The sequence below is a fragment of the Alligator mississippiensis genome, chromosome 6 (genome assembly GCF_030867095.1).
Source record: "Alligator mississippiensis isolate rAllMis1 chromosome 6, rAllMis1, whole genome shotgun sequence".
Classification (NCBI taxonomy): domain Eukaryota; kingdom Metazoa; phylum Chordata; order Crocodylia; family Alligatoridae; genus Alligator; species Alligator mississippiensis.
In genome coordinates this window covers 48073141-48097007 of record NC_081829.1, presented here as the reverse complement: position 1 = coordinate 48097007, position 23867 = coordinate 48073141, and the positions used below count along the sequence as shown (strand labels likewise).

Genomic DNA, 23867 nt, shown 5'->3' with positions numbered 1-23867 from the left:
AGTGGCCCAATGAGAAAACAAAAGCCTCTCTCAGTAGTTCAAGGTCTTCTTAAACAGCTTTTTCCAAGAAGGAATAGAGGGACATTATTACCAGCTGACCTGTTGATTAGCTCCCAAAAGCCCTAAGTGGACACTGTCTTGTCTTCCTTTGTCTTGTCCCAGTGAAATTGTAGACATGCACACACAGACACCTCTCAGTATTAGCTAGCATGCCACATGCTGGCTAGGGTTCATGGGACTGGGGTCCATGCTCTGGGAGGTAAGAGAAAGTGGGGGGGAGGGATCCTGCTTGAGCAGCAAGTGGTGGGCAGGAGAGGTGGGGGGGAGAAGCCAGGAAGACCCTGCTGTGCCTACTGTCTCCATTGGAGCTCTGGCTAGGGAATAATAGAGCAGGGCCAGAGCAGACAGCCCAGCTTAGCTCAGCCCAGGGCTGCAAAGCATCTGGGATACTGGGGGACTCCAGTTTAACTTAAACCAGGAGGAGGTCTGGGACAGACGTTGCATAAACCGGTTTGACCCAAATCAGTTAAGTCTGATTCTACATTGAACCAGATTTATCTTAAACCACTTTCAACCATTTTGAAACTGGTTTATGTGCACTGAACATCCACTCTTTTACAGGTTTAAACCAGTTTCTGATCACTTAAACTGGTTTATGTGTAATGTCTGCCCTAGCCTTTATGAAGGACCTCTACTTTTTTTTCTTTACAAGGTGGCAAAACTTCTTAAGATTCATGAAAATATAACTGTCATCCAGATTTTCCATCTGCCTACTTCACAATGACTTGCAGAGTATGCTGTTTGATTCCTAAGGGGCCTGTTTAAGACCTGTCTACAAGTAGTAAAGGAAGAGGGAATGTCTGCTTTTGGTTTTCTTGTCTAGTCCATGAATACCATTTTTCTTCTTTCTTTTGTGCCTAATTAGTTAAAATATCAATCCTAGAATTATTTTATAAGGCAGGACAGGGTGGTGCCTTAGGGTACCTATGCATGTGCGGGATGTTTGCTCCAATGCATGCTAATTAGCACACTTTAGGAGTCTTCGCATCACATATTCAGCATTCCCACCATTCAAAATGGTGGTGGGGGCACTTTAACTAAAGCTTGTCAAATGAGCTATAGTTAAAGCACCCCCACCACCATTTTGAAGTGTGGGATGCTGAATACATACGACACTGTGGGCACTTTAATTACAGCAACTCTTGCAGTTGCTCTAATTAAAGTGTCCCCCTCTCCACCCTGGACCACATGTCAAGGCACCCCAGGGGTATCAAACTCTGCCTGAGCCAGATCCATTCTGCATGAAGTCTGCAGCAGCTGAGGTGGGTCTGGATCTGGGTCCATGAGTGCAGGCAGTAGTGTGGGTTGGGGAAATTGTTTGCCTCACTGCCACCCAAGAGCTGTATCTGCGTGGCCCTCGCTTGCTCCCTGTCACTGTCTGTCAGAGTTCAGGGACCCCAAATTTTGTGGCAGACCACACTCCATTGGCCATGCCCTTCAAGTTCCAGTCTCCAGGTGTGGATTACCGATGGGCTGGCTTGAATGGTTTTGTGGGCCAGATCTGGCCTGTGGGCCATATTTGACAATCCTGACGTAAGAGTATCAACACTAGAGGAAAAAATAAGTGCTAGTGAAACCAATTAGAACATGTTCACATATGAGAGTTGTGAAGAGGGAGAAATCAATAATTTTAACTAAGACATTGCAGTACATGCAATTTGCATTGTGGAGACCAGAATTGGATGCAGTACTCCAGCTGTGGCCTCACCAAGGCCAAGTACAGTGGGAGGATGACATCCTGGGTCTTGCTTGATATGCATTGGTAGATGCAAGCCAGAGTTTTGTTCATTTTGCCAGCTGTGGTATCGCACTGGTGGCTCATGTTGTTACCCCCAAGTCTCTTTTGGTCATGGTGCTAGCAGGTGTAGCATTGCCAAGCCTATAAGTGTGATGCGAGTTCCCCACTCACAAGGTGGAGAACCTTACATTTCTCCGTATTGAATGCCATCAGGTTTTCCTCTGCCCACCTTGCAAACCTGTCAAAGTTGGCCTGGATCACCAGCCTATTCTCAAGTGTGGACACTGTTCCCCAAAGTTTGGTGTTAACAAACTTAGCCAGTCTGCTTCTTCCACTAGTGTCCACATTGTTTAAGAAGACATTAAAGAGTACAGGCATGAGAACATAGCCTTGGGGGACACCACTAATCGCTGAGTGCCATGTTGATTTGGTTCCGTCAACTACAGCTCTCTGAGTCCGACCACGGAACCAGTTCCCCAGCCATCGATTAGACTGTGGAGTAGTTGAGGCTGCAATTGCCCAACTTTTCCATGAGGATATCATGGGATGCTTTTTTAAAGTCTAAATATATTATATCAACCTCTTCCCTTTTGTCCAGGTGATATGTCACATGGTCATAGAAGGAAATGAGATTGGTCAGGCAAGACTTACCTGCAACAAACCCGTGCTGGCTATCCCTCAGAATGTTGCCTTCTGTTAGCCTGTCAAGAATAGTTTCTTTGATAATTTTTTCCAAAATCTTCCGAGGAATTGAGGTCAAACTGATTGGCCTGTAGTTTCCTGGGTCTTCTTTCCTCCCCTTCTTGAAGACAGGCACCACATTGGCCCTCTTCCAATCTTCATGTACTTTGCCTGAGTACCACAAGTTCTCGAATATCCTTGCCAGTGGCTGTGCTTTTACTTTTTATATACAGTTAAACAGCGCTCCCCCCACATTTAAATAATGGTTTTGTGTTGTAAGTGGGGACCTCTTCCCTTTCCTCTAATCAATAAGCAATATACTATCCCCTTGTAATCAAAATTTTCTAAGTACCTTTTTGTCAATTGTGGTATAGTGGGAAAGAATTGCACCTTTTCCTGCTGTAAAAGATGTCTATATATAACATTTTGTTTCTGTGTGTTGTATTTTGATTTGACAATGGTCTGGGGCACATTCTCTATATACAATGTGGGGCATAGTTCAGGAACCACAACTCTGAATTCTCTGACATTTGTGTAATTAAAACTCAACCTTAACATTAGCTTTGCATTTATGTAAATAATATAACATTTTATATTCCGTAGTAATACTATAGATTATTTTATAACTTTGATCTCAAAATCATAGAGATTTTTATATAGTAAATATACAGATATATTTAAGGGTTTGTTATAAACATGAAATATTTGGTCTCTAGACATCTTTGCTTTAATGTCCTGTTACCATGGGTACTCATTAGTATTCCATGGAGGCTTGGTTGCCATGGAAGAATTTGTAGTTGTACAGTGTTACCATGGTAACTTTCCACCATTATGTACCTTCAGTGTATCAGCTAGCAAAGCTGTTTTGGTAAATCTAGAATGAGATTACAATAGTATTAATGCTATTAACAATGTTACTATTCCATGTAGTGTTAATTATTGTTAATATATATTATACATGTCTTCAGTATGTTTGCTGAGCCCATTTGGAGTCAAAATAATTCAGTTCGATTTCAGCTTTCAAGAATTTTTTTTTGAGTAGCAGCAGCTTAACCTGACCCCTACAAAGGTTAAAAAATGAAATTGCATTGTCTTAACATTTTTGTGTTGTCTTGTTTTACATTTTTCACATGTTCACACATGCATCCTATTCTGAAACCTAAAATTTTTTTTGCTTGCAGCTGTTTTTGCATGACCTTCAACAATAATGAGCCTGCTGTATAAATCTGTTTTAGAGATGTTTTTGGTCTGAGATTCATGTTGGAAAGAGAGGAAATTCCCTGCTGACTCATTGCTCACTGGTTTTCACAGTGGAGGAAAAAAGCAGATTACATAGAAGCAATGAATCTTGAAGCTTGGTGAAAGTTTTTTATTTTTGGTTTTGATATTGCAGATAAATGATGTGTTCCTGCTGTTTGCCAGCAAGCTGTTGTTTACTTATCTTAATATTTGTTAGTATTTTCCTTGTCCTCTGTCTTAAATCCATTAAAATCTGTACAAAGTACCCATTCTAGAGAATACTTAATATAATTTACAAAGATTCTTGGATAGGTGAACCTGAGTAAGGGATGCTCTGAGGTCTTCTAAGAGTATAGATAAGCATACATATAAAGCACTTCAAACTACACCTTTTCTGAAGTGCTTTTTTGCTGTGTCACCCTAGGGTGCCTTGAGATCCTTTCAAAGGTGCTTTAGGCTGCCACACACTCTTAGCATTGTTAGGTTTACAAACATGATTCACAATATAAACCCAGAGATTTTAAATAGAAATCCATAGTTGTGGTCTTTCTGAGTTCTTTGCAACAGAGGAATTGGTCTAATATTTTCCTGTAGTCAAAAAGAGTGAAAACTAAGATTTGGTATTTTCTAAGGAGTGCCTCAAGTCTCTGCAGAGGTGCTTCAGGTATAAAAACCTTGAAAAACCACTGTTCTAGAGTTTGCAAATTTTGATACCATTTCCTTCAAAATAAAGTGAATCTTACCTCACTGGTGCAAAATAGTGAATTGACAACTTCGTGAGTAAACTTCAGCTGCAATAACCTGTAGCAGAAATGGGACAAAGGGGGCAGGGAGGTTATGCCAAGCAGAACTTTTGCAGCTTGGCATAAACTCCTTGAAAATAGCCAAGGCTGGCAGTAAGTGACTGTATATTTCTACTTTACTGTATTTGCTTAAGAAGAACACACTCATTTTTAAAGAATTCTACCTAGATGCACACAATTCAGTTCTTCTCATCAAAGGATAAACCATCAAGGTACTACTGCAACTGTTACCACTGAGCACCGTGTTTTCTAGAAAAACAGTTACCTGCACCTGCCCAAGCCCAATACTGGTGGGCTTGACCAATAGACTTCCTTATACTTTCCCATGATACCTCTTATTGATACTGTTGAGCACTTTTATCTGTACAAACCTAAGCATATATTATCACTAATTTATGCTTATGTTAGGTCAAGAGCCTGTGCTGTCAAAATCATTGACTATTTTTATGCCTTATTTTTTGGAAAGCCCTAAGAAGGAAAAAAAAATCTTGTATTGGAGTATGGGTAAGTACCTGAGGTTGGGGGTCTCTAGGAATGTGGGCAATTCACCATGGCTTGGACTGGGGGTCATGTACTAGGCTGGGGGCTTGGGAGTGGGAGGTTGTATAGCAAGGCCTGATCCAGCTGCACTGTCCTAGATTCAGCACACCATATTCAATCTGACACATGGCTCTGGAGCCAGTGTGCAGGATCTGGCTGTGGGCTGTCCATATTTGCCAACCCAATCTGGCACGTGGTTGGGAGGGTGGCTTCCCATTGATCCAGAAATTTACTGGTGGGAGAGTGTGGGGGGAAGGTGGTAGCAGTGTTAATTGCTGTGGCTCCCAGAGCTGTGGCAATTAATGCTGTCACTGCTCTGCTCCTCTGCCCACCCCTGCTGCCATATTTTAGCACCAATGGAGGGATCTTTACCTCGTACACAATGTGTGCCCCAATTTTCCCCACCTGGTGTGGGGGGAAAAACGTGTAGGTTATATGGAAGAAAATACAGTACACATAATGGGCTGAATAGGCTTGATTTTGTCTAGCCTACAGCATTCTTTCTTACAAGATGAGAAACAGTTTTCATTGCTGGCCATGTGTACTTTTTGTAAGAAAGGTTAAGGGGGTTATTTTAAAATTGTAGATATGGAAAGGGTAAATGTAGAAAGTGCAACATGACCAGTCTGTACAATGAGCAGCTGAACTAAACTGGTACAGTCTTATAGATCCAGCTCATCTGCACAAGCTTAGAACAAAATGTTAACAAGTGATTAGAGGCTCATTTTTATTAATTTGCTGTTTTGAAGTTCGGCATTGTTCCCTAACAGGCAAACTGTTTCTGGTTAAAATAAGAATCTTGAACTGCTGGTAAGCTTTTTTCAGGTATTAAAAAATATGAGGCCAGAATGTTTACAGTATTGTAAGTGATACATTCTATGTTGAACTTTGATAGATACAATCATTTAACTGAGTAGTAATTCCTAGGTAGGTTGAATTACATGCATGGTGAACTTTGCTTGTTTCTCTTTGTTAACTAGCTTTCAATAAACTACAAAATCAATTAATTTATTTTTAAAAATAATTTATTTCTTAATTATTACTCTGTATTTTTTCTACAAACAGTTTATTAATAACTTGGTTTTCAAAGTTTGAATTATTGTGATTATCCAAGCTGTTCATACAGTAGGATTCTGTTGTGTGACTAGAGGAACTTAACTGTTCACATTAAGTTACTAATGTGAATGCATAGGGTTAAAAAATCTAAATTCTCTGAACATTTAATCATAATTGCTTAATATCTGTTGTGAGCTAACAAGCTTGCTCACTTAGGATGCTTAGGAACACCAGTGCATAGAGCATATGATGTCACAGACAGGAACATTTGTTAAAATATGTTCACAATTCTTTTTGTTTGCTTTCTTTACCAAGTTCTAGTATTAACTGTTACCAGTTACTTAAAAGAGGAAGTTTGTGGTTAAAATGCTGGTAGTATCTACTTTGACTGTTTCCATCTCCTATAAAACAAATAATATGTATATCTTTTCTGTGATACCTGACAAAGAATCAGCGTACCAAACAAATCTGTGCATATTTGTATTAAGGCAAAAGAAGACATAGTTGCCAAATCTATAATTTAAGACAGGAGCCTCACAGTCATTTGGTGTTAGAGACCAGGAATGGACTGTGGGATTTCTCCTGGTCTGGAAGACCTCTGAGCATTGTTGATAGCAGTGTTAATCCCTACAGATACCAGAGTCACTTTACTGGCACAGCTGTGGAACCCAGAAGTTTAACACAACCTCCACTCTCCCTTCCCACCCCCACCTCCACCCCTTCCCCTGCTGCTGATTTTTAGTAATCAATAGCAGCTAAAATTTCTGAATTCTGCAGCAGGTATGGGGGGTGAGGAGGAAGCAGAGTGTAGGGAGTGTGCCTCCCTCCCCAAATCTGTGTGCAGGGTGAGGGCGGGCTGCTGCTGCTCTCTGGACTCTGCTCTGCCTCTGTGACTTGGTGCCACTGCATCAAAAGCAGTGTGAGTCTGATGCCATGTGCATCCCGCAGCTGGCCGCCTGCCCAAGACCCGGGGCACACGCCCTACCCATGATCCAGGGCACATGTTCCCCATGCCCTCCTGGGATGCATGCAGTGGGCAGATCAAGGCCCGAGCAGGGCCTGGAGTGAGTGGGGCCATGGCTGGGTTGGGTGGTGGGACAAGTGGAGGCCCCGGAGGCACGTGCTCCCCTGATCTGTGTGTGGGGTGGAGGTGGCTGCCGCTGCACACTGGGCTTTGAGCCCTGCTGCTCTGAGAGCCATGCAATGCCATATGCATGTTGCTGCTGGGTGGGCAGGGTTGCGGTGCAGCCCACTGGCAGCAGGCACATGGCATTGGCTACTCCTGGGGCAGCTGTAGCAGGGAGCAAAGCACAGCATGTGGTGGCAGTTGCCCCCGCCCTGCACACAAATCAGGAGGGCATGTGTCCTGTGGGCCTCCTGCTTGTCCCACTTCCAAGCCCAGCTGGGGCTCCATTCACTCCAGTCCCAGCTTCTGCCTGTGCCCTGCTCCCTCCCTCACTACTGGCATCTCGATCTGCACCCCACCCGTTCCCTCACAGACTTACCTGCTCGGAAGGCACGTGTGCGTTCAGTGCCCTCCCACCAAAGAATTTTTTTTCCCTCTGCCTATAAATAAAAGTCTCAAGTTACAGCATTTTCTTGCTAGCAGGGTACTAAAACATTAGGACAGGTTACCCAGAGAGGTTGTGGAATCTCCATCCTTGGAGGTTTTCAAGACCCGGCTAGACAAAGCCTTACCTGGTATGATCTAATTAGGGATGGTCCTGCTTTTGAGCAGAGGGTTGGACTAGATTACCTCCTGAGGTTCCTTCCAAACCTAATTTTCTATGATTCTATGAACCCATGGTAGAACATTTGTAAAATTAAATAATTATTATTGCTAATAAATATTTTTGAAGCCTTGAAATGCTTTCTTTAGGAAGGACAGTGAAAACCAGAAGTGCAGACTTAGACAGCTTTGCTTTTCACTCTTCTATAACCTCTTCAAAAAACAGAACAGATCTAAATACCCCCTGGTGTACATACAGTCATGCATTTCCTGTTTAGTTATTGACTGGTGTTTCAGTATAATATACTAAAATATAAAATAACTGCATGTTGAGCCAAATAAAAGTTTATGGGCACAGTTTAAAACAGAAAATGTGTGGGCTTTTGAGTAGATGCAGCATGCATTGAGCGTGTAATTATGTAGCGTGATGAAAGACTTCACACGTAGCTACTTGCACTATTATTAATAAACAAATATTTTCCCCTTTAATCAACTGAATTAAAGCCAGTAGTATGTTCTATTGTCAGTGACATACTTTAGATTCAGCGGATTAAAATGGGAAAGGAGAAAAAACATGTAACATAATTACATTAGTATTCTTATTAGAAATGGACTAAAAAGGATTAGTAATGTTATCTATTAAATAACTTGTATATAATTAAAAGAATTATTACTGTTGTCTTTAACCTCTTGCCACTAATTCTTTGGTGTCCATTTTTTTTTTTTTTAATTTTACAAATAAAACTGTACTGACAAAGGATCCCAGCAGATGTTACACTTATGTCATGATTAACAAGTTAACCGTGACATAAATATTAGGCCTGTGCAAAGTGGCTAGTATTCACTTTGGATTCGACTGATTCGAGGGACAGTGACTCAATTCGGTGATTTGAATCACTGCCCCAAATTGATTTGGCCAAATCTGATTTGGAGATTCAGCCACCGCTGAATTGGCCAAATCTTCGAATCAAACAGGCCCCATCCCCTCCCTGCATTCCTAGCCCTGTCAATGACTGCCCTGCCCAGCCCCAGCGTCCCAGGCCTTTTTATTTATTTATTTATTTTTTTAAAAGCTCTGCATCTACCAGCTGCTACTGGGGCAGGATGGGGGTGATCCCCACTGCCCTGCGCTGCATGGGGGGCTCTACCATGAGCCCCCAGAAGCCACAATGGCCAGTGCAGCAGCCAGTGAGTGCGGAACTGTTTTTATTTAATTTAATTGATTAATTAATTTTTTAAGCGCCGGGATGCTGGGGCTGGGTGGAGCAGCCATTGACGGGACTGGGAGAGTGGATGGAGGTTGGGGAGCACTCAGGGAAGCTGGGGGAGCTGGTAGGGGATGGGGCCTGGTAGGGGTTCCTTCATGGTCCCCTCCCTCCTCCAGCCCCCTACATACCGGTATGGAGTCTGGGTCCAGCTCCCTGCAGCGGCGAGCGGGGACTGCCTGAATCTCTCTGAAGTTCTCTGAACCTTTTCCAAATTGATTCGGAGAGCATCTAATCGATTCAGACCTTTTTATTGGTCTCCCTATTTGGTTCAGAGATTCGGCCGCCAAATCTCTCAATTGAATCAGCACCCAAAGCTTCGCACAGCCCTAATAAATATCAACCCTGCCACAGGTTCAGGTGAATAACAGTCCAAAATAATGAACAAACCAGCTACAAAAATGTTCCATGTAATGGAAATGAACAATTTTTGTGCCTGGTTTCCATTGCATCTCGCAAAAGCCCTGCCCTGAAGCCTGATGCCAGCTTCATAGATGGGGTTTTAAACTTACCAGCTGGTGTGGAGTGGTGTTGGGATGTATATCCATCATCCCCAGCTGTCTATACTCTGGGTCTGTGGTGCTGGCAGTTGGGGATGGGAGAGCTTTAGGTCCCAAAGTGCAGGGTGGGGGTTCCCCGTCAGCTAATGGGCTGCTTACATGCTGGCAAGTTGAAAGGGTGCTGCAGGAAACAAGGTGTCAGGGACCAATCCCTAATACTGTACTTCCCATGATGTCCTTTCTACATCCATGTAGGTGTAGATCCTGGCATTGGGTATTGAGTTCCTGATGCTAGGCTCTTTACCTGCCAGTTGTGTGATCACGGTTCAACAAATTTTATCCCAATTCCAAAAATCGCGTCTTTCCACGTGTGGCATGGCAGAATCCATATAAAATGTGTTCTATCTTGATTGTGTAATTAAATTAACATCTGTCAGGGTCTAATCAGACAGTGATACTGTTTTAGGTTCCAAACTCAGTACAGCTTTCACAATTTTTTTTAAATATCACTCAAGTACATCCTAAGAGGCAAACAAACCAGGATTTTTTTTCAGTTCTGTCTACCATTATTAATGACCTGATTGTGAAAAGGCTCTCTTTATGCTGCTCCAAATTGTTTTGGTGTTCTAATATCTAAGTTAGAAAATATTTTTTTCTTGCATCAACAAATCATATTTATTTTAAGCCATGTCTAGGTGGAGATTAAAAGATGAATATGCTTGCAGTGAAGCTCTAAAATTAAAGTGGATTTAAGGATTTTGGCTTGTTTGATTTGGGCTATTCTGGAAGTACCTCTGGTATGTGTGTGTGAGGTGATATTTGCTATTGATAAACATGCAATTACTAAAAAAATTATTCGCTCGGAAAATGGATAGCTCATGACAAATGATTCATGCCTTCTGCAGCAATCTTTTCACTTTGAGTGGGTCAAAATATTTTACCATTTATAGTTATGCTAGTAATTTAACAGACATGCTATAATGTGGAAAAGAAATAATAACATGATCCTAATTTACAGAATGATGTGTGAGGAAGTAAGTGTGTTAAGCCTATTGGTAATGGGATTGCATTGCGTCTGTAGTGTGATTATTTGTAACCTTCATTTAATCCTTAAATAGATGAGGAATGTCTATGATCTAGCAAAACAATATAAATGATAATGAGAGGACACTGCATAAAAGGTACAGGAGATGATAACTAGGATCACAGAGGTGTAGCCTTTCTCATACCAGTTGTATGAGAATACAATTGTGTGGTATGTCAACAAGATGTCAATCTTGTTGACATACTAAAGTATATATTGTATTTACTTGAATAGAAGATGGCTCAGATTATAAAATGTCCCCGCAATAATTAGATTTTGTATATGGATCATTTATAAATTCGTTATCGCTTTCTGGGTATAAAATCTAATTATTGGTAGTTTGCCTTAAATTGAATGAGTGGCAGGGTTAGGACTTTACCAGGGTCTCCAACCCTGCACCTCCTAGTAAGGTCCCCATAGGCTGACAATCAGCTGACTTCTGGCTGGATCTGGGACCCAACAGGCTGGTTGAAGCCTCAGTGGATTCCCCATTTTCAGCTGATAATTAGCGGTTCTACCCAGCTTCTCCTGCGCCGGCAAGTAAGGCATAATTGGCATCTGACCCCTGATCCCAAAACTGCATATTCTACCATGCACATGTGACATGGCAAGAGCTGGGATTGCTGGGATCAGGGATCAAACCCTATCATGCCTTTAAATGAACATCTGTCAGTGGTCTTAAACAGAGTCTAGTCATTCCAGGTAGGTGTTGTAATAAAGCTTGATCAGAGACTTGGGCCCAACTGGTCTGAGTCAGAGGATTATAACAGTTCATTCCCTAAGGGTACAGAGAAATAAATGCCACCTGCAGATGCCCAGATCAGTGCCCTGGGCCCCTCTGGCCCTAGTGGGGTAATGTGGAAAACCAATTCCCTGAAGCCACAGGCAACAGACCCTATCTGTTCCACTCCTTAACTAGGCCCAGCCTACAGTACTCCATCCAGTCAAAGACTGAGGGCCATGTTACATGGTAATTTTGGGCAGCTTCTCTAAGCCTCTGGACTGTCCTTACTTTAACAGCTTAAGGTGGTTTTAAGCACTTGTTATGCAACTCAAAGTTATACCACTCCAGGGTAGGATTACCTTTTAGCCACGCAACCTAGCTCCTGTTCCATTAAGATGTGGCCACTCCCCACAGATATACTGCCCAAGTTGAAGTCCTCCAGTATCCCAGGATCTCACACCTCTGCCTGTAGATCAGAGATGGAAGCCTGTCTTGGTTCACCAGTCCCTTAGTGGCAACTCACGGCAACAGCTCCTAGTTCTGCCCCTGCTCATCAGGCCCCTAGTGGCAAGTCACATCTGTGCAGGTGGGGGACAGTTGGAAAAGATTTTTAAACTAAGGGTGTGACTGCTCCAAACTCTAAGCTAGCATTAACACCGGCCAACATTTGCATGCCTCACAGCATAATGTGTAACAAGGCCATTTGGTACTTATTCCTGACCCTCCTGCCTGACTCTCACTTCAGCTGTGCCTGGGGGTTCACCCTGACTGGGTTTGGGCTCCCAGGTCCCTGGGAACCCGGCCTTTGGGCCACTTTTTATCAGGTGACCTTCCCTGACTGTTCACGGCTCAGTTCTTAACAGATGTATTGGGGAGTACAGACATTTACCAAAAAAGTTTCTGTTCCTCCTATATGTCAGTCTAGGATGACCTTCCCTAAGCTATGTGTTTTATACAGTAAAAGTTTATACTTAACTTTTAGTTTTCATGCTGTAATTCCTTGAAGGTTTTTGCCACAGTTGAGTCCATTTCTCTCCACAGTTAATGAACACTTACTTCTCTCTCTTGCTTTATTTTTCCTGTTTACTACTTTGCACAGTTCTGGGTAGTAGGGTAGTGGGTATAAAAAAATTAATAGAATACAGGAAGGTGTGAAAGTCCTAACCACCGAAACTTTCAGCAATCATTTTATGGTGCTTTTGAGTAATGGTGATATAATGCCTGACACCATGCATTCTAAACTCAGAAGTAAGAAGCAACAATTGCATGGAACATTTTTAATATTCATTCATGGGGAAGATGCTTAAGATGACTAGATTTCATTATCCTATAGTTAGTAAATGGTAGACCTCACATCTACATTTCCTAACACATTGAGACAAAATGTCTATTGTAAATTGAGTTCTACTGACTTCCATAGAGCTATTCTGATTTATAGAAGTAGAAAATTTAGTAGGGGTGCACTGATAGAGATTTTTGGGGCCAATACTGATAGCTGATTTTTAAGGAGGCATATCAGCCGATGCAGATCCAATTTCCGATATGCAACTCTTCAGCTTGTGTGGTGGAAGGGGAGGGAAGGGGTGTGGGGAGCAGATCAAGGTCCCTGCTGTGAGGGAGGGAATGGGGCTGGGGCAGGGGCAGGCGCTGACCAGCCAGGGTGGGGAGGGATGTGGAATATAGCCGCAAGTGGTTTGTCCGGGGCGGGTGGGGCAAGTGCTCCCCTGATCTGCACATGGCAGGGCGAGCTTGGGCTGGGGCCAGGGCGGGCACAGGACAGAGGCGTGACTTGTGTGGGGGGCATGGGAAGGGAGTGGGGTGGCTCTGCTGCTGCATGCAACTCATCCAGTGCTTGTCTGGCGGCTCCCACCGTTCATCCAGGAGGGCATCGGGAGGCGTGTGCCCCTGGATCTGTCCGGCCAGGGAGAGCCCAGCCCCAGCCTGCCCTGCCCTGCCCCATGCAGATCCGGGAGCACACCGACATCCCTCCTCTCCCACCCCCCGTGCCTTCCTGGACAAGCGGTAGGTGCCACTGGATTAGCCGTGCACAGCAGAAAGAGTTGCCTCCCCCTCCCTTCCCATGTCCTGCATCCCGTGCCTGCTGGGCAACCCCAACCCCATACTCTACCTCACTGCAGGGACCTTGATCTACCTCTCCATGCCTCTCCTCGCTCCCCTTCCTCTTCCACCACACCAGATTTACCAGCTGTGTGCAGCATTCCACACTGCTGACTCTGCTCCTCATTGCCTACATGCTGTGCTGTGGCTGCGCGCACACATGGGCATTTATCAGACAAATTATCAGCCCCATTGGGCTGATTTCCAATACAGAAAATTTTCTTTATATCAGTGCTGCTCCAATATCAGACCAATGTATAAGTGTACCTCTAAAATTTAGCCCATCATTTTAAATCTTAACAGCTTCTCCACTAATGTCCATCTCCCTGGCTTAACAGGCATTTTTTCTTAAATGCCAATTTAAAATTAAGCTATTTTTTTCCTTCGTATTGGACTAGTACCCAAAATGTGCTGGATACTGAATTGCAATGCAGTCCTTGGTCTCCCACAGTTAGCTATTGTTATGAAGCTGAAATACTGTGCAGCTGTGTTCCATCAAACCCTGCCCATTGAACCAAAAAAAAAAAAAAAAGGCAGCAAAACAGCTGGGAAAAGAACTGGGCAGTATAGTAATAAATCCTTTCCAGAAAAAGGAGTCATGGAGTATAGCGTAGCTCTGAAGCACACGGGGGAGGGGAAGAGTTAAAAGTGTGATTAAAAATAAAATGTCAAGAGGCTTCTGTCCTTATGGCATGGGACCAAGGTGTTGTAGACATGCCCCAATATTCTTTGCTAGTTTTCTGGTTTATTGCTGGGTCAATCCTGTACAGAACACCAAAAGCAGCTACATTAAACCCTGTTTTGCTGGCATGTCAATCACTATATCAGTATGGCTAGTGGCAGTTTTGCATACAACTAGATTCTACTGGTTGGATCATAGAAACTATTTTTCATAGACAATATCTTAGCTACTTTTTGTTTATATTAAAGTGTCATAAAGTTAGAACAATGACTGAGTTTGATTGAGTTTGACTGAGTTTTCTGTGTTAAATGAGAGGTGTGAAACGAGTACAAATCATTTGCTATGGATTATAAAGTCATCCTTCAGATAGATAATGGGTAGTTTGTTTAGTGCCATTGTATAAATGATTTGCATAACTGATGGATAACTGGAGATACAATTAGACTAGAACAGCATTTCCTATTGTTTCTTTTGATTTATAACCAAATAATTATTAGATTGGAATGCCATTTGACTTTATAATAGAACTTAATGAGTTCTTCAACAATTTAGGTTGCTGTTGGGTTTTCCAAATGATTATTATTAAAGTATTTTATATTATATTTAGATCTTAGACAAAGAAATCAAAAGAGATTTGCTGTCAAAATATTTCAGCAATTCATAGTTTTTATTGTGGCTATTGGTAGGCATGGATTGGATAATAGGATTGGATAGGATAGGATTTGGATAAGAAAATACTTAAGTTAAATTTTTATATGATGTGTAGAAAATCAAATGAAGGTATACATTTATTGTTAGTATGATATGCAATCTGAATTCTCGATGTTTTTGGTATCTAAGGAGCTTTATAACAAAACAAACATATCTCTTGGACCACCTTCATTTAAGCACTATGGATCAAACTTTGCCATTCTTACTCAGAATCACTGTCACTCTGTTCACTATCATTAGAACAAGTTGGAGAGCAAGATGATTACTCTGTGGGAATGTCTACATGTGCTAGTAATGCATAGCAATAAATTCCAGCTCAGTTTGTGCCGGAATTTATTGCTCCTGGGTGTTGCGTTTGAACGTGCACCTGTGATGGCAGCATGTTGAGTTGTGTCAGATCAGCCCTAGCTGGGAGGGAGCTGGTGGAGGGGTGGGAGGGTCAGCCTGCCAGACCAGGCCTGCTCCAGTCTGTCTCAGTGTGCTATGGAAGGGGTGGCTGGGGCAAGAGGGTGCTATAGTGTGGGGTTAGCTGGCAGGCAGCCCATGCACTGAAGCACCCTCATGCCCCATCCAGCATCATCAGCATCTTGCTGTGCACTAAATAAGTCTGCTGCAGGATTGTACTTATAAATACAAGTACTAATTTGTGGCACAGTTTGTTAGTTTACTGCAGCCTAATAGGGCCACACATGTAAATGTGGACATGTTAACTGCTGAGCTAATTAGGCAGGTCTGCAGTAAATGTCTCGTGTAAATGCGCTCAGTGTGAACAAGAGTGGCAGAAGACTTGCTTAGCTATATTCTTTATAATCAGACTGGGAAAAATGTGTTTTTCAATAGTGTAAATATATTGTCCTGTGACAATGCTGGTTTTCCAGCCAAATTTTGTATGGCATGCCTCAATTCCCAGTGTAAATTGAAGAGAAGGATGAGGTGAGCCCAATTTATAAATCTTTTAATGAATATAGAAATGAAGTATGATTTTAAACTTTAGAGACAAGTATCTAGGGGAGAGGAAAGAGAAGGAAAAAATAGAAAGCATGCACCTAGCAGAAATTATTTCTATTTTAGAAGTTGTGATGAAAAGCCTTGCCCATCAGACCTGCAACTGGGAAAATAGTGAAGAGCATAGTCTAGCTGTGATTAATGTATATCCTTAAAATTATAGTAGAGCCCCAGCTTTGATTGCTGTTTTAAAATTTGCTGTCCTAAGTGCTCTAAAATCCACATGGATGCTTGGATTGCTTTGAAATTCATGCTTCATGGCTCTTGAACTTGGATTTGGACCCAGCACCTATACCTTTTGTTCCAGCCAGGTACAACCCTCAGACCGACCACAACACCTGCCAATCGATTATAGGTGAATTTATTGATACAGAGTAAGAACAGAAAAACAACAATACAAACAATCAAACAGTTCTACATCTACCAATCCTAGGGCTGTCATCAGAGTCAAAGTACATCTGTTTAGGACACAAGCTCCATTCTGAGGCTGTTTCTCTTCTGTGTCAGCAGTCTGGAGGTGGAAAGCCGAGGCCCATAGCCCCCCTTCAGTGGGGTGCATGACACGGGCTGCTGGTGTGTGCCCTCTGTCCATGGCGGCCTTGGGGACCTTTTCCGGGGGACAGGGATAGGGGACCCCTTTCAGGAAGGAGAAGGTGGAAGACAACAAGGAGTGGTGGGAGGGACGGATAAGACAAAGGGAGGGGACCCTCTTTTACTCTTAAGTCTTTGCTTTTGTATTCTCCTTCCCCCTTGATGACTCCTGATGACTCTTCACCCATGGCTTTCTCTCTGGTCGCACATCCATGTAGCCTTCTGGGCCTTGTCCTAATTTGGTCTGTTCCCCCAAAACCAGGACATAGGCCCCCCTTTTCTCTGAGGCCTTGTTGCTGGTGTCACTTATCTTGTGTTATGGGACATACTTCCTTTGCTTCCCAGGCTCTGTGTCCTTGTTGTGTTAGACAGCCCATCTACCTCCAGGGCCATGAGAAGCTGTGTGTGTATTTCCCAAGCTCTTTAGAAATTCAGTTAACCCCTGCTGCCTATCTTGACTCCTTATAATGAATATATCTATACTTACAAGCCAATTAAAAAGAACCCAGACCTTTTAAATACCATTTCTAAGCCAACAATGGCTGGGTTGGGCAAAGGAAAATGTTTTGAATTTGAAGTCACACAAGGACAGCGGCACAGGTTCTATGAAATACAGTCCTGTCTCAAATAGGTTGTCTTAAAGCTAAAAGATTTTACCATTGTGTGTTTGTGAAGATCTGAGTATCAAACCATGGTTGTGATTTAATTGTGTCTGTCAGGGTCAAAAAAGATTACATTTTATTTTGTGTCTGTGTTATTCACTGATGTGGTTTCTGAAGGCTAATAGGCTGGATTTTTGCCTGAAGTATTATGGACAGATAATAACAGATGTGGGCTGTGTGGGTTAATCATACAACAGTCCTGCTAGCAACTCCTAATACAAAAATTTTCTGCTAACTGATAGCCATATATATAAACAGTGTAGTTTATGTAGGAATAATGAAAGCATTTTTGCCTTCTTGAGGGAGCTGCACCTTCTTGCCACATCCAGTGAAAATTCTGAGACATGAGGTGAAAGAGTCTCCAATAGCTATGTAGACCTCCATCAGAATGGCGTCAGAAGAAACTGCTTTGCCATTTTAGAGCAGTGCGATTGCTTTTTCAGTCTCTATGGCCGTAAGTTCAATGTCAAGAATTATATGAATGAGCTAGGGTAATTCATCGTTGATGCTTTATTGCTTGTTGACCCGGCTCTTAACATGGTCAGCCAATCTTTTTTTAGTAATTTTCCATCTGGGAATGACTTGGATGAAGCCAATACACTGTTTTAAGTGTGTTAAAGAACTTTGCATTATTTTGGTTGGAAAGTGCCTATAGCTTTTTCTGCTTTCTTTCTCTACCAAATATTATAGATGCATCTCAATTTAGATTGATGTTACTGAGAGTGAATGGGGCACCTCTAGCTCTTTCTTTAATAAGAAGTTGTAAACAGTGCAGTTCTAAAAAGGGCTGCTTAGTCACCAACAACATTGCTAAATTCCATTATTTATTTGATATAGAGTAGAGGAACCCTATACTTGGCTGATTTTGTGTTGGTTTGCAAGAACAGCTCACACTTTACCCACACTTTTTGCATTGCTGCTGACCCATGTCCTCAGGACTTTAGAAGGGTATTGAAGGTTTAAGATGTGATGACACAAAATACACCTGAGCATGAACTGAAGAAATGTGGAAGACTTGTGCTAGGGCAATCTTATTCTCTTGACCTTGCTCATTGAGGCCCAGTGGTAAGGTTGGCTTCAGGTGCCAAAAGTGGTACAGGCAAGATTGGAGACAGCCCAGTGGCAGATGACCTTTACTGGCCTACAGTATATAATGTGCCTGTATATAATCTTGCCCCCACACCCCTCGCATATAAACACACCCTGTAACATACCCTACACCCCGCACATCCACACAGCCAAACCCCCTCACAAACCACTTGCTCACTCTTCCACACACCTATTGACCTATTATGCAGTCACTTCTATATGCACTACACAAACAAAAATAATAACAAAAACATTTTTTGTAATAAAATTAAAATACATTATAATAGATGTTTGACTTCTAATATATGATTTTTTTTTTTCTGGTTCAGATGGCAATCCCTCTCCCAAAAGGAATATTTCCAGGGGGTCCATTCCTTCCAGTGGCAAAGGTCAGAGGTTAGGAGCAGGAATTCTGGTCCCAAGGTGGCAACCAAAATTCATTAAGTGGCCCTCCAGCCAATATTAGTGCCCACCCCTGACATAGACCATATCTGTGATTTTTTTTTCTTGCCTTCCCCATTAGCAGCTACCCAATTCAGATATTTTCAGTGCATAATCCACCATCTTCAGAGAATCATGACATACCCACTTTCTCTCAAAACACAACTGCACTTTAACCAGGTTGTTCCAACTCCATCATTCATGTACCTCTGTCACAGTGAATGCTGATGGAATGCCTGCTGATAATTCCCATTGCCTAGTTCAAGTAGGGATGTCAGTAAAATAAAGGTTACATGGCCATGTAGTTTAATTCTGTATTTCTTGTTTTTTCAAAAGTTTATTTTCCTAAAACAGGATGAAATACTACTGAGAAACTGCAACCCTGTTTTAACAAAGGTTTTGTCATTGAATTTGTTGCATGCTAGTAGACTGCATAAATCTGGTCATGAAATCTATTGTATATATAATTTGTGCGGGGTTTTTTTGTGTTTTATTTGCTCTGAGAACTGTGGAGTACAGAATCTTTTTTTAGTGGTGTGCTTTTTTCCCCTCATTTGTATCTTTTTGATGGCACAAGCCTTAGTAGCCTTTCATGATCCCCATGGCTTTTTGCAAAGTCCTGTACTGTTATGCCTTTTGTTCAGTATTTCTGAAGGGCCAGTTTGGGGGAGAAGATTCTGTACCACCCATGTCATAATTGTAATGATACTTGGTTCTGTGACTCGTTGTTTTGTGGGTCGGAAGGTGAACTATATACATTTCCAGGGTGTAAATTGACTTCACAGGGTTTTGGATGGATATCCACTACTTATTATTAACTTTTATTCTTACTACTCATATTTGTTATATTTTGGTAACAGTAATTCAGACTGTCTTCTTAAATGTTCTAATTATTTTTCATTTTTGTATGTTTAGGTGTGCTACGGATTCTATCCTCCAGGAAGCTCTAAAAAGGTAAAAAAAACAAAACAAACATATTCGTGCTGATTAACACTTCTATTTCTGAGATTCAATGCAACTTTTGTATTCCAGCTTTTTACTTTTTTATGTACTGTTCAACCAACCGTTATAGAGAGAGAAAATGTTCTTTAATCTTTTCCTGCCACTTGTAGAATTTTGTAAGTCTTATTAAGTCTCAACCCTGTTAGCAGAATGTTTGTTTACCTGGAATCTCCACCAAGATATTTGTATCCATAGGAACATCTCTGCTATTGGTTGTACTTATCTTTATCCATACCATAGAAGGTATGTTTTGATTGCCTCCTTCACATGAATAGATCTGATACCTTAACCAAAAACCTATGAAAGGTTAAGCATCTTGCTTATACATCCTTCATCTGGAAACACTTTTTTGCTGAACTAGACCATTCACTAAGAAATTTATTTATTCTTAACAGATAAAATCAGGATCAGTAGCTATACTTGCTTTCCCTGGGTGCAATTTTGTTTGATGTATTTAATTAACAAAAAATAAGCACCGGCACAGAAACCTTAACTTCTAGGCAACTTTTCTTGTGACTGGGTGTTACAGCTCTTTAACATTTGACTGATACATTAAGATATGCTGTATTGTGATGTTAACTGTACTAGTAACAGTTCTCTAAGTTATTGCTTGAAACTTATACAGAGGGACTATAAATCTGAACAGCACTTTTTCATAGTTGCCATCTTTGCTATACAGCTATTTCTCTTTACGGCTTTCCCAGGTTCTGTGAAAGGCTAGAATAACATGGCTAAAATTACCAGATTTCAGAAAGTATGTTATCTTAGTTACAACCCTTACTGTGAAAAAGTTCTTTCTAATGTCTAATCTAAATCTGCTCTCTGTCAATTTGTGGCCAGTGCTTCCTAGTTCCTATGCAGTACTCCAACTGCGGCCTGATCAGTGCCGCATAGAGGAGAAGCATCAACTCCTTGGACCTGTTCGTCATGCATCTGCTAATGCATGATAAAATATGGTTAGCCTTGTTGTTTGCTTCATCACATTGATGACTCATGCTTATCTTGGAGTCAACTTTGACTCCAAGATCCCTTTCTGCTGCTGTGCTGCTGAAAAGGTCGTCCCCCAGCCTGTAAGTGTGTTGGTAGTTCTTTTTGCCCAGGTACAAACAGCACTTTGTACTTGTCTTCGTTGAATTTCATCCTATTTCGTTCTGCCCATTTTTCCAACCTGTCCAGATCTGCCTGGATCCATTCCCTACCCTCTGGTGTATTAACTTTGTCCCATAATTTGGTATCATCTGTGAACTTGGACAGGGTGTTCTCCATGGCCTCGTCCAAGTTACTGATGAAGAATAGCACCGGTCCAAGGCACCAGGCCCTGTGGGACTCCACTGCCCACATCTTTCCAGGTTGATATCGACCTGTCCACCACCACTCTCTGGGTACGACCCCTAAGCCAATTTGCCACCCACCTGAGCTAGTAATCATCTGCATCACAGCCTGTCAGTTTATTTATGAAAACAGAATGAGATACCATATCAAAGGCCTTCTTAAAGTCTAGGTAGATGACATCTACCTCGACTCCTGCATCTAAGCATTTTCTTTCCTGGTCATAAAAAGAAACAAGGTTAGTCAGGCAGGATCTACCTGCAATGAACCCGTGCTGATTTCCTTTCAGCATTATTTCCCCTGCTGGGCTCCCACAAATGTGATCCTTAATGATTTTTTTCCAGATCATTACTCAGGCTTAAAATGCTAATCCTGAAATTATCACCTTTCTTATAGGAATTGCGAACTTTTAAAATATTAACTCGTTGCCTCGCCTGGAGGACAGCTTGATTTTAACACTTAAAATCAAAGTGAGAATGGCCACTGAGGACAAAGACTAGAATGTTTTTTTCTGAAGTGGCTCTAAATTTAATATCTCATTAAACTTAAATGAGAAATTCTAAAGACAACCTTCCATGGATGTGAACAAAAGAAAAGAGCGGGGGAGGCAGGGTAGAGGGAGACAATGGATGGAAACTGCCTCATCAAGCTGTAGTTGGCCTTCCCAGTCCTTTTTTAGAGTTTAGATTCAAACCATCCTATAGTGTACTTGAGTTACCTTAACCCACTTAAAGCTCAAGGAAGAGGTTTTACCCTTGTTCCCTACTCTGACAGTAGAAGACTGAACCAGTACTTGTAGTTAATTCTATCACCCCATATGAGGTCTAATTCCTGCTGCCAAGATGAATGATCTGAAGCTGTAATTCAATGAAACAGATATTAAATTAAATTAACTATGAAACTAGCCATTATTCAGAAAATTGTTGTGTCTGCACAACCCACACAACTGCTGTGAATCCAAGATATCTGTGCAGTTTGATGTCTGTAGCCCCAACACCTTAGTTTATTATATACTACCCCATATACACAGAGAAACATTGCAGTTGAATCCACTGTAACCAGTAACCTGAAGGAAAGGAGAGGAAACAATGACATTTTTCAGGAAAAAGTGGCTATGCCTTTTGCTGTTGCTGTGAACATGGGGGGCCTCACTGTTGGATCATTTCATAGATTTCATAGACATTAGGGCTGGAAGGGACCTCGGAAGATCATCGAGTCCAGCCCCCTGCCCAAAGGGCAGGACGTCAGCTGGGGTCATAGGATCCCAGCAAGATAAGCATCCAGTTTCATCTTGAAGGTGTTCAATGAAGGCGCTTGGACAACCTCCGGTGGCAGGCTGTTCCAGACCTTGGGGGCTCGGACAGTAAAGAAATTCTTCCTTATGTCCAGCCTGAAACGATCTTGTAGCAGTTTGTGACCATTCATCCTCGTCATCAGTTGTATTGCACAGTTTTTGAAACTGACTGCCTTGTTGAAAGGGGAGAGCAGTATCGGTCAGCAGGTCCCATGATGATTTCACTCACCAGAGTTGTGGCCTGTATTATTGTTGAAGCCTGAGCACTGTCTTTAATGTTCATTGACTCTTTTCCTTTGTCAAATTATTACTGGATATACCTTTTTGTTATCTGATTTGAATTTGGACCCAATCTGCTACATGCTTTTTCATAGAAAAGAAATATATCATTTAGAAACATAAGTGAAAAAGAGAACTGCTCCATTAAGTAACTCATTTGTAAGCTTGAAAAGTAATAGGGAAGAGAATAAGGCTAAGTACAGACAGTCAAAAACAACGAGGCTGAATCAAGTCAATCTTCACAGGTTAGTCTAAGATGCATAGACTGAACAGATAAGCAAGTGAGCAGACATTCGTTTTTGATTCCGGAAATGCAGCCACATGTCTGTAATAGTTCAGGCAAGAAGTCGGGGGGGCACTAGAGCACATCTCCCTGTACGGCTGGAGCAGACAGCTTGGGCCAAAGCTAGCCTGCCCACCCTGCAAGGGGGAATTTGCAGGGGAGATGCAAAGCACCCTGGGATTCTGGGGGACTGCAAGTTAACTTGAATCTGGAGGGGATTTGGGAAAGAAGTTCAATAAACTGATTTAACCTAAATCAGTTGAGGTCTGATACTATATCCATTGAGGCTTATCCTAAACTGTTTTTGGCCATTTTGAAAGTGGTTATGTGCACTGCACGTCTGTTCTGTTACGGATTTGAACCAGTTTCTGATCACTTATATCAGTTTGTGTGTAATTTCTGTCCCTAGCCTAAAGATTCAAGTTGAAGCCCACTGACTTTCAGTTAAATTATCTCTAGAGGGAAACTGTGGGGTCTTTAATCATCCAGGATGGGGAAAAAAATCTTTAATATCTAGCACTATAAATTGCTTAGACTGGGTTCTGTAATTATACCAGAATATGAATGCAAAGATTGTTTTTTCTTTTCAAGTCAAGCAATTAAAATTTTTATTCAACTACAATATAAAAGTAATTCACTCAAATGTTACCTAAAATACACAGTTCATTGTGCAGTTCTGCTTATTACATATTTCTTAAGTAACGCATCTAAGTCAATTACTTAATATAGAGGACAGAAAAAGGGCTGGGGGTGGAGAAAGGAGAGAGAAAAATAGCAATCCTGACCCATACTTTCTGAAATTTATAACTAAGTTTCATAACTAAGATAAGTTTATAACTAAGAAACACACTTTTTAAAGCTTAAGACTTATGGAAATAGTTTTGTAAATTTATTCTGAATTCAAGTGAAAATAGTTTTTTAAAGCCAACAGACTTAATTTTTTATGCAAAAAATTTTTAAAA

General features: G+C 41.7%; 1 protein-coding gene across 1 annotated transcript in view; it reads left to right on the top strand.

Annotated features, from left to right (window-relative positions):
* Nucleotides 1–23867, top strand: part of ANK3 (ankyrin 3) — a 731099-nt gene that overhangs the window by 65715 nt on the left and 641517 nt on the right. Inside the window, exon 2 of the mRNA XM_059729849.1 lies at nt 19634–19672. Within this exon, the coding sequence (XP_059585832.1) occupies nt 19634–19672 (39 nt within the window). The remainder of the gene's footprint in view (nt 1–19633; nt 19673–23867) is intronic.